The 12,048-nt window shown below is 45.7% G+C and overlaps 1 protein-coding gene across 1 annotated transcript; it reads right to left on the minus strand.

The window, feature by feature from the left end:
* Window positions 1-3,776: 3,776 nt before the first annotated feature.
* LOC127227476 (keratin-associated protein 11-1) lies at window positions 3,777-4,600 on the minus strand. The gene has a single exon (XM_051191824.1). It carries the CDS (start codon window positions 4,572-4,574, stop codon window positions 4,053-4,055), a length of 522 nt encoding a protein of 173 aa, XP_051047781.1. The 5' UTR covers window positions 4,575-4,600; the 3' UTR covers window positions 3,777-4,052.
* Between the last annotated feature and the right edge of the window lie 7,448 nt (window positions 4,601-12,048).

A 12,048-nucleotide genomic window follows, 5' to 3' on the forward strand; every position in this document is an offset into this window, starting at 1 on the left:
GGATTCTTCCTGAGTTGTTTCCTACAGCATCCTCCCATTGATGGATGATGGAAAGCAGGATCTTTCCGACTGATACAACACCGGAGAGCCAGGTGCCTTCATTCTTCCAAGCACATGACATAGGGTGGCGAGCACAAACTAACCATTCAGAAAACACATGTCCTCTCCTTCTTTGCCCACATCTAGGCTGCATGAATCTGACTGCCGCCTCATAACCGTAACCTGGTGACCGGGAATTTGCCAGTGAGATGTGAGAAGACACAACACACCTTCCCTACGCCACTCCTGCAGCCGCAACTCCTGAAACTACCTGGAAAGCTTGTGTGGAATACTGGGAAACAACCAAGCGAAGTACTGACATTTTTTAAAATCATCTTATGGATGATTTAAGCAGGAACACACCTTCACAAACTGAATGCACAGAAAATAAACTCCTGTTGTGCTAAACCCTCAAGACTGTGGAGTTCACCTTTGATAGCAGTGATTCTCACCATGGCTAGTACTTGAATTTGGCATTAATGTCACCCTCCCCTGTTTCCACAGGAGTGGTCAGGGATTCAGAGAGATCAAAGGACTTACTTTATTGTTGGTGTGGTTGAACTAAATTCAATATGAGACCTTCTACCTCTGAGTCTTGCGACTTTTATCAAATAACATTGTCCCTCGCCCCAAATCTTTGATTTTCAGGAGATTATATGTGCTTTGCATACCACTTGAAGACTTTATTTCATAAATGAAACATTTTCCAGTCTCATCCCAGAATCTCATGCAGGGATAAGAGACAAGCCTGTGGGTTCTTATCTGGGCAAGAGCTACCACATAGCTTCAGTTCTAACCTCATCTTGATAAATCCATTTGAAAACCAGTACAGCTCTTAATTCCAGGATTTGCAATTCTAACTTTTGTCTCAGGGGTAAGCTCTAGGGGAAATTCCCTTTATTTTCAAGTGGCTGTTTCATTCCCTTCCATTGTTAACAATAAAAAGGGAAGTGTGCCTATGGAAGCCATTATTCTAACCAGTTTGGGGGACTTTGCCACAAACAGATCTAGACACATCTGGTGGAGCTCTGAAGAGACCGAGACTGAAAGACAAACCTTACTGGGGTCAGTTAAGGACTTCATCACAACACCCAGTGTGAGATCCTGGAGGTATAGCGGGAACCCTACCAAGGGGGGATAGACAACGGAAAGACAGTCCACAAAGCGATGTGACCCTTCTAACATAGCCACAGATACGGGAAAACCCAACCCCTGCCGTCAGAGCCCCCAAAGCTGCTGGGGCTGCCATGACTATGAAAAAATACCCCCATTTCCCCAACAAGAAACATCTCACTGAATTTCCATATCAAAAGACAGATGGCCCCCTTGAGACCTGGGCTGCACACATTATTTTAGCTTGTTCCTGGAAACAGAGGCAAGAGACACTGTCTTTGCTTCTGGTTCCCAAGTGAGCCAAGAAGGACTGACGAGGTAAGGAGACCAACGAAAGCTGTGCTTCCCACAGTGATGGAACATTGGACAGAAATTGCATTTCTAGGCCTCAGGCTAAGAATCATCACATCTCTATCTGTAAGGCTGTTCTCCAAGACAAACTTAAAATTTACTATGTAATAAGGCAAAGGATGGAGAGAACTTTCAAAGTTCTATTATAATATAAATAGAACAGTTACAATAGCAAAAGCAATAATAATAATTCGCCAAACAGGAACGAAGGTCAACAACAGCTCGGCAAGATTGCGGCAATATACTTCAGCGTTCATAGGACAACAAACAGCCCAAGCAGAGCACTGCCATATCAGACTATAACACCTATCTCAACATGTATTATGAGTATACCGCTCTTACTTATCGGCATTAGTTAGCCACATAAATAAAAAGGGAAGTCATCTATTCCTAGAGCCTAGAAAGTAGAAAAGCAAGTAAAATAAAAAATGGTCTATCAGCCTCTGAATTTTCCAAGTCATACGTGAAGTGAATAATAGAAGCAGTGTTCGAGAGACTCATCAACTGAAACAGAAAGGGCCATTTGGAACCGCTACCACCCGGCCCTGCAATACACACACAGACACAGAGAGAGAGAGAGAGAGAGAGAGAGAGAGAGAGAGAGAGAGAGAGAGAGAGAGAGAGAGAGAGAGGAGCTCCTCAAAAAAAAGGAGAGGACCAATACCTGATATCGTCCTCTGATCTCTAGATACACACCAGGACATGTTTGTGGGCCCAGATTAACACACACACACAAACACACACACACACACACACACACAGAGAGAGAGAGAGAGAGAGAGAGAGAGAGAGAGAGAGAGAGAGAGAGAGATCTGTATTTTAGGACAAACCAGAGCATCTTTTAAAAAGAGGGGACATCGTCTGAGCGTGTAGCAAAAGCCATGTTTTGCTTTAGTGAGAGATGAATGTGAGTCATAGCCAGTGTTGCTTTGATAAAGGGGACCTCTGCAGAAGAGTCAGCAGAGGGAGAAATTGAAAATACTGCGTCCATGTAGAAATCGTCTATACATTTTGCCTCTGAAAAGCCATCAGTAAAACAAGGAAAACACTTTGCCCCGACAACAGAGAAGGGTGTGTGGCGTCTCCACAAAGCAACTCTTGCCAGGGGACGAGGCTCCCACCGGTGCTGGCGCTTGTCCCGTGTTATGCCCCTATTTTGTCTCTCGTTGTCCGTTTCTGTGTCTGCTAGAGCAATAGGAAGAGAACATAGTGCGGTGCGCTTCTGGACGTGACAGACGGGAAAGGCGAGAGCAGACCCACTGGTGGCCAGGTGTCCCGTTTCCGGGAAAGGCTGTCAGGAGCTGGCACACGGACTTCCCACCAGTTCAGATGGCTCGGTTTATCAGCACACGGAGTGCAGGGAAGAGCAAGCAACATTAAAACAAAGCAATACTGGAGCTGGGGTTGTGCCTCAGAGGTAGAGTATGCGGCTCACAAAGCAAGGACCTGGTCCTTAGCACCCCACAAGCACAGGGAAATAAAACAATGCTCCCGAAGTTCCTCTTAAGGCTCTCCTGGCAGATGTAGCAAATACCATTGATTCACCCTGTCTGGAAACAGACTTGTTCCGGGAGCGAGGGGAGGTTAGAGCTAGAGTGGGTCCTTTGGACGCAGTGACTCCCGAGGCCTAGAGTCAACTACACTTCCTTCTTATTCTCCCTCCAACCCAGCTGATGGCGGAGGGGTTGTTTCGGAGGTTTCCGGCGTGGTCTTGTGATTAGGAAAGCAGGAACTCCGGCCCTCTGCTCTATTGCTTGCTTCACTGGAAAACTCCCTGAGCCCCTTCCATCCCTTTTACCCCCATGGAAGCCATTCTGCGGGCCCCTCAAATTTTCAGGTAATTATAGAGGTCAAATCAACGGTCAGATCTCATAGAGCTTCACCACAGCCCGCCCTACCCACATTCTCCTAACAAGGGAACACAACCTGAACTCTGGCTTGTCTGGAAGCGCAGTCACTATGCCAGCCCGTCCTCCCTGCTCAGAAAGGGGAAAAAGTCAGAACCTCACTGGCCAGTGAAGGATTATTCACAAGTAACAAATCCCCCCTCCCCCCACCCCCACCCCCCACCCACCCACCCACCCACCCCCACCCCACCCCCCCCCCCCGCAAATAAAGAAGTCAGCTGAGGCATGTGGTTGTAATGCCAGCGAATGTGAGTTTATTGAAAAAAACACACAGCAGCAAACTCCATTTTTTTTCAGAGACACAAAAGCAGAAGCCAGGAGACACAGCAGCAGGGTGAGCATGCGGACTGTTGGCAATAAAGCCTCTGGAGGCATCATGAGGTCTCAGACTGGACTGAGGGTGGCGAAGCCTCCAGAAGCATCAAGAAGCATACACAGCACCAGAAATCAAACCTTAATGTTATCTTAGTACTGGTGAGAAAGATTTTAGAGTGTCAAAGGCAGCCTGTGCGTAGCTAGTAGCCAGCAACTAGGCAGTCAATGACGGTCAGCGGTGACGTGTTCAGGCAGCATACTGGAAGATCCTGGAAAACACAGCTGGCAGAGGTTGGGGACTCGGCTGGCTCACTGGCTCCCATGCACTTAGCAAGTTCTTCGGCAGCTGGACACACAGGACTGCTGGTATGTCCTGGTGACTCCACAGGTTGGTTGGCAGGCGGTAGAGATGCCTCCCACTGGTTGGCAGGCGGTAGAGATGCCTCCCACTGGTTGGCAGGCAGTAGAGATGCCTCCCACTGGTTGGCAAGAGCTGGAAAAGCCTCCCAGGGACTGGCAGCCACTGGACACAAAAGTGAGTGGCCGGCTACAGGGAGTTGAGCAGGGATTGGAGACACAGGTAATCTGTCGATTGCAAGTTACCTGGACAGGATTGGAGATGCAAGAAGTTCTCTGGTAGCATGTTGGCTGGCAGGCAGTGGGCTCACAGCGTGACTCCTGACAGTGGTCCAGGAGCCAGGAACCAGTCTGGAAGGAACTGGGCAAATAGATGCCACTCAGGCAGTCCGCATCGCTGGCTGAAGCCGTGGTCACTGGGCCTGCTTGGACAGTGTAACGTCCTCCAACTGGCCTGGAAGAGCAATGTCTCGTGGAGCAGTTGAAAGACATGATGGTGGAGAGAGGACTGCCGTTGTCTGTCTTCTTGAAGTTCGCTGAATTGTGAATGCCACTTCAGCCTCCTGGGCTTTTATACATCCTTGCTCATGGGTGGGGCTCCCGTCTAGTTGCCTTGGCTTCTTTGGCTCACACCACCTTGCCTTAGAACATCTTGTGAATCTACAAGTTAATTGTCTCTCGAGAAGCCTTCTCCCTCGTAAAGGACGTTTAGTAGTTTGGTAACGAAATCATAAGTCTCCCGCACTGTACTTAGTCCGGGTTAAGAATGCTGGGGGATAGCTTCAAAGCTATTGGTCATCAGCACCCACACTTCATCCCCCATTTATCTTCTTGCATCTGATGAGTGTCCATCCAACCACAACTCCAAACATGCCACTGTCCCAACCATCAGACTCTCCCTTCTGGCCGGGACTGATTACAAGCTCACACCCTGCCTGGTTTGTCATTGGCAGTTAATGTGCTTTAAACACAACTTAACCAGTCACTCTTCCACAGCTAACGGAGCTTCTGATAAGGGGAGTTGCTCCTTCAAAATGCTTCATGATAGCGTTGACAAGATGGGCCAAGGAAAAGGACCCAAAGGTTTATCCAAATCAGGAGGAGGTCCTCAGTATTCCTCAAAGGACCGAAGCAGGAGACTAGAGGAAGGGGGGAAGGTGCTGGCATTCTTTCTGTTCCTTCAAGAGGGTGAGTTAGATGCTAACTAAGTGGGACTGAATTCACAGCCAAGACCCCTTTTAAATAAACTGGGTGAGAATTATCCCTGAACGTTTCACTCTGATAAAAATGGATAACAATTACAGGCGAGCCTCATTAGGATGCCGGGAGACAGGCTTCTGTAATTTTAAAATTATTATACTGTTAATTTAAAAAGCTACAGTCTTTCTCCCATTTTGGCCAATCTATTTCAGACATATTTACTTTTGTACAACTACTTATAGACAGGATGCATTTTGATCATGAATAAGGTAAAGACTCTCCAACGTCATTGTCTTTACCACAGATGAGAACAGACAAGGGTGGGAGACTCGGGCACTTAATCGATGCCTGGTAATAAATGAATATATGAAGAGGGTTCTGTAATACTTAATTATTCCTTTTCTGCTTGGGAAACCACGCAGATGCTGTTCTCCTTCGTTTCATCTCAGTATGGTAGGGTCAGCTCCGAGGAAGAAAACTGTTTCTTTGAGTTCATCTGTACACAGGTAAACCACCCACTTTGGCTAACAAGACAAATCCCTTCAACACAGCTTAAGGGGCCAGAGATATTTCTACCTCGAAAAGCTGTAAAGCCTAAAGAGTTTGGGACCTGGCTTACATAGGGGACGATGATGGATTTGCATAGATTTGATGGCTACAGGCAGGTCTACAAAGGGAACAGTTTTATGTCAGAACACATCAGAAGTCCCCTTGCAAGAGTATCATTCATCTAATTGGAAGCTAACGATATACTCAAACAAGAGGATGCTGGGCTGTGGTCTGCATTAGAAATCCTGCTTCAGTGACTCCAAGAATGTTCTCGGGAGCCTGGGGAGGAGGGAGGTGAGGGGGGACTAAGACATTAACGAGATGACTACTTTCCACAATGTTGTGACCCATGCTCTTTCCACCACTAAGAATGTCCCAGATGGCGTTTGAAGGTCTGAGTGCCAGGCTAGAGGGATGGGCTTGCCTGTTTTACAATAGCTGAGTCTTTTACAGGCTTCTACCAGCTGAGGACTTGTCTAGGACACAAGGGAAGAGAACTCAGTGGTGCAAATGTAAAAGGGACAAAGGCAGGAGACTCTGCCAGTGCCCAAAACCATGTTCCCGGAGTGGCAGAGCTTTTTTCTTAAGAGAGAATGTGTGTGTGTGTGTGTGTGTGTGTGTGTGTGTGTGTGTGTGTACACGCGCGCACGCAAACACTTGTGTCTCAGTGTGCATGGAGGTCAGAGGACAACTTTTAGGAGTCTCCTTCCACCATGTGAATTCAGAACATCAGGCTCAGGAGCAAAGACCCTTACCATCTCATCAGCACTGACTGAGATTTTTAAGCCATTATCTGTCTCTATTCAAGTTTCTGCTCAAAGTTGAAAAATCATAAGCAAGGAACCCTAGAAAACTCCTTCTGTGGGCTTCAGGAGGACAGCAAGGATGTGATTTTAGAGCACATACTTCTCAGTCAGCTGGTGAGTGGGCAGCTTCCTGTACCTTACCTCACCCGACCCTTCAAGCACTTCCATGGAAGAAGGAGGCATCAGAGCCCATAATAGACACGAAGTCCAGGGAGTCTTTCTGTTTGTATTCAACTAAGGGAAAATTTGAATACAGCAAAGTCTAAGAGCATCCAGGTCATAATTGGGCTATCAAAACATGATGGTGGGCTACCAAAACATGCTTGGATACCTTCACTAAAGCCTGATGAAGAAATTTATTTATTTAAATCAGTCTATCAATCCCACATGGATGACAGTATCAAAGTTATAATAAGTCATCTCTCCTATACGTCATTAACTATTTAGCAACAAAATAAATGGAAGGAGTCATTCTTCATAGCATTTAATACTTTTTGTTTAACTAGAGTGAGAATCAAGGTCATTTTGAGCAAAGCAAAACAAGACCCATCATAACTTGAGACTACAATTTGAACTCACAATTATTTATAATAGCTATGTAGGTAACTAATTTTCAGAGAATAGCAGAGCAGGGAATTGGCTTGTCCATTTTACACAGAACCTACCATTTTGCAGATGTTAAATGAAAATAATCGGTTGAATGGTTTCCTTAGACATTAATTACTGAATGAGACTACTGGTCTGAGCTTACATTGTGGCTAAAAGCACTGAAACCTTAAAATGATTTCAGCATCTGTGAGTCTTATTTTTTCAGTCAGGCCGAGGCCTTGCCAGCTAGAAATGAGAATGTGTTCCTGCCCTGACTTCTTCTGAAGCTTCATCCACAGCATTAGGAAAGCCACTCCATGTTTGCATGCAATCTCTTCTCAGGGGCACACACACAGATTTGATTTGATTTCTGTTCACTCAGAGTTGCAGAGGAGAGTGACCCGCTACGGTGGCCTGAAAGGCTTGGTCTCCAGTGCAAGGCTCAGAGCAGAAGCTTTGGGAAGATGATTGGGTCAAGTGGGTTAGTCCACTGACATATGCATAAGTGGATGGACTATGAGCAGTGGTGGACACTGTGGATGGTGTGGCCTGATTAGAGTTCACGGCCACTAGGAACGTGTCAGTGAAGGGATTGTTCACGCAGTCTTCATCCCCTCTCCTTTTCCACACCCCTGACTCTAGGCATCTATAAAGCAAGCAGCCTGCTCACGCATGCACACACATACAAATGCATGCATGCCCACTACAGTGTCTCCCCTCACTATATTCCCAACAGCGATAGGACTAGCTGAGCGGTGATAAAGTCTATGAGAACATGAGCCAAAATCAACCTTCCTCCCTTAACTTATTTGCTCACGACAATGAAGCAGAGACAAATACACCCACTGACAATCATGCGATGCTTGAATAAACTCCAGGGAATTCCAACTTGACAATATTTTAAATGGAATAAATGAATCACACTTTCATTAAAAAAAAGGGGGAAAAATCATTCAGCCAGATAGCCACTATCGCTCCATAGTCTGTGCCATATTAAACTTCAATGCAGAGAAAAGAAACAAAAGAAAGCTCGCGAGGATTGCTTACTGTCTCTCATTTGCAGACCATGAAGGGAGGAGATAGTGTGGTGAGAGCAAATGGGAAGAGATCAAAGAACCACTCTTGCCCATTATCTTCATCACAGATGGGTAATTGCTCTCATTTGTATAGAATGATCGAAATCTTATACAATAATTATCACTGCCTGGAAATGAGCAATTCTTTCACTCAAACTGAATCACAGCAATCACTTGCCAGACCAACCGTTTGGGAATGAAATGAGTTAGGCAGGTGTGGGAGGCTGAAGGCTGAGTATGCAGCGAGGACACTCTTCATCAGACGTTGGGAATATTTGACCAACACCAATCTAGAGAAAAACGACTAATTGAGTCTCATCAAATACAGGCATGGTGAATTCGCAAGAAAAATTAATAAATGCAAAACAAAATTTGCCCATTCTCTACTTGGAGGAAATGGCTGTCTTCTCAAAATGAGGCTGCTCATTGTCTCTTGAGAAATATAAAAGAAAATTCAAACTTTTATGAAGAGATCATTATGGTTGCTGTGAAACTTAAAATTAATTCAATCTCTGATGAGCAACTCTGCTTTCCTTTTTGACTTCACATGGGCTCTAGATTGGATCACCAAAATCCCTCCTAACTGAGACGTTAACTGAGACATTAGAAGCCCTTGAGGCTTGAGTGATGCACACCACAGAAGTGGGAACTCACGCTGCAAACTCTCTTCAGAAAGCACCAGTTTTAAGAAGAGTGGACTCTCACGTGCTGGTGCCAACAGCACAAACAGAAAACAGGGGTAAAAATAAGCCAGTGATGTCCACCAAGATGATTGCAGCTGCATGATCCACACAAAGACGGGGCTGGAGAGATGGCCCCGAGGTTAAGAGCACTGGCTGCCCTTTCCAGAGGTCTTGAGTTCAATTCCCAGCACTAATGAGATCCTGTGTCCTCTTCTGGCCTGTAGGCAGGCATGCAGGCAGAACTCTGTATACATAATAAATAAATAGATCTTTAAAAGAAAATAAAGCCTTCAGAGGCTGCCGCTGAAGTTGCAGATTCTTGAAAAGGACCATTCTCTCGTGTGGTTTTTAGTATGTGCTTTTTGACCATGGACCAAAATGAAGGTTCCACTGGGGAAGGCAAAAAGAATCTCAAGGGTTGCTGTTTGTTTGTTGTTTTAAGTTCTCATGTGGTATGATCCATGTGCAGCTAGCTGGCCTGTGCTCCAGTCCTGTCCTCCCATGTCAAGAGATGAAAAGTCTCTGGTGAGCAGACATTAATTAGGAAGTAGTATTTATGTACAAGGCCTACGAGAGAAGACATTAGCTCACTCACTGTGGATCTTATTATTGATTTAACAAATATTTAGCTTGTTTGATGTATTTTAAAATAATAAGCATTTTAAATGGTTAATTTTTTTCTTAATTTTTTTATGTGGCTCTAATGCAGAAGACTATCCAGTAAATAAGACTCCGTAAGCACACGCTTCATACTCTAAGCGCCTGTCCTTCTTTGGATCATCAATTACTCTGTAATAGATTGCTTCCCAGCTGACTATTACAGGACATGCTATATATGTTATGCCCATACTGAGGCTCGAGGATTTGGACAAAACACAGCAGGAGAGGTTATCTCTGCTCCAGGACAGATGGGGATAACCAAGAGACCATGACAATCGAGTCTCACTCACTCTCCGGTTCGGCAGTTGGGGCTGTCAGTTGGGATGCTTTAACCATTTGACCAAGACTTAGTCGAGTTGGTGGCTGGTCTTAGAGGGAAACTTATGGGGAAGGATCAAGGAGACACTGCTCCCTTGGATTCAGAAGCCATGCAGCAGAATTGCTCCACCTTCACTGTGTCAAGATGTCACTAAGACCAGGGGAAAGTGGAAGGTTTCCTTGGTAGTAGGGAGGGCCACAGTTCTGCACAAGGGTATTGGTCTGTGAAATGCAGCTTGCTGTCATTCGCGGTATCGGCATGGTACTTCTTAAGGTAGAGTTTGCATATCCTCAGAAGATCTGGATTCTTCATATTGGGGGTGTTCAGAATAGTTGGGGGGCTCATTATTTAGGAAGGGTGTGAGGGATCCTACAAGAATTCCAGGGCCCATAAGAGTGACCCTAAGCATAACTTCAACTCAAGATACCAGCTGCTTGCCTTATGGAAAGCAATAAACAAATCTGTCCAAAGATATCAGCTCTCACATCTTTCAAATAGCTTGGATCATACCATAGCAATGTCTTCACCAACAAACACTATGTGTGAGAGTGGAGAGGGTGTGTGTTCAGGGCACAGGGCAGCTCTCAAAGTAAGTGGAAATGATAAGCACTAACCTGGAAGACTTGGTCCTTTGAAAACTATGCAGTCTTATATTTTTAAAGAAGTTTTGCAGCTTGTTGTAGGGCTGCTTATTTTTCTTGTGGATGTGACACAGTACCTAGCACAAACAGCTCCTCAGAAGAAAGATCTCTTTTGGCTGGGTGTCCAGGGGCTTCACTTATCCCTGCAGGAAAGGAGCTCATGGCAGCTAGAGGAAACTGTTTCAGCTTCTTCTCAATAGCAGGCGTGAAGCTGGGACAACAGACCGGAACTGGCTGGCGGCAGGCAAGGGCTTCAAAGACCTGCTCCCAGCAATCTGCTTCTGCCAGACAGGCTTCGGCCCCTAAGGCTTCCCCAGCCTTCAAAACCTATCAGCTAGAGCTGGGGACTGAGACTCGTGTGTCTGGGGAGGGGCGTTTTGCAATCAAACCATGACAAGTAAAAATGATAAAGGTAGAGTCCATATGAGACAGCCAGCCAGTGCCAGCCGTGACGCCGCCCTCGCGGGTTGTTTCCCTTCTCAGGTTCCCTCCGGCTTTCTGTAGTAATTTGTTATTGTGGAGTTGGCCTCCTTAGAGTGCTTCTCAGGGTTACTAAATCCTCATTGTGTAGGGTGAGGGTCAGACAAGACATTAGCCTCTAATGAGAATTTATTGTATGTCACATTGAAGTCATCCTGGAACATTTGTGCCAAATGACCCGGGAATTACATTGAGTCTTTCCCTCCATGCAGCTCAGCAACAGGTAAATAAAGTCACAGCTCAATGCAAAAGGGCTCTGCTGTGCGATACTAATGCCGGGGATTGGTCAGTCCTGCTTTGCCTGTTGTAGCTGATTTTGGTAATGCGCAGGTGAACCTGAAATTCACAGCTGCTTCGATTAAATAACCAGAGAAAGAAGGAGGAGGAGGAGAGGAGAAGGAGGAGGAGAAGAAGAAGAAGAAAAGGAGGAGAAGAAAAGGAGGAAGAGGAGGAGGAGAAGAAGAAAGCAACCTGGATGGAGTGAACTCCTAGGGAAAAGAATGGGCTGGGACAGCTGCTCTGTTCCAACTTTCACCTCATTGCTTAACATCGACACAGCCACCGGCTCGTCTTTCCTTGTCCAAAATCTCCCAGTGAGTTCTACAGAGTCTAGACTTGGATACTACTGTAAGATGTTGTAAAATAAGTAAGGAAAAGCCGAAAGAAACTAGCAGTGTTATCATGCATTACACTATCAAGAATACTAGTAATTCCAAATTCAGCACTGCCCTGGACTCTGAAGTTGTGTGTCAAAACACGAGAATGTCCATAGAAAGTAGTAGGAATCAGATAAAAGTTTTTGTAGACATGGCTTCTGGACCAGCTTTTGCCAGATGAGTGTGTTTCCCATATCTTGGAACCTAGACAAAAGCATAACTACAAGTGCTGAGCTGGTAGTCTAGCTAATGGGAACTGTTCAAGGTTAGTGTTAGCTTCATAGAAGAGTAGAACCCTGCGGGGCACA

This window comes from Phodopus roborovskii, unplaced genomic scaffold (genome assembly GCF_943737965.1).
Source record: "Phodopus roborovskii unplaced genomic scaffold, PHOROB, whole genome shotgun sequence".
NCBI lineage: Eukaryota > Metazoa > Chordata > Mammalia > Rodentia > Cricetidae > Phodopus > Phodopus roborovskii.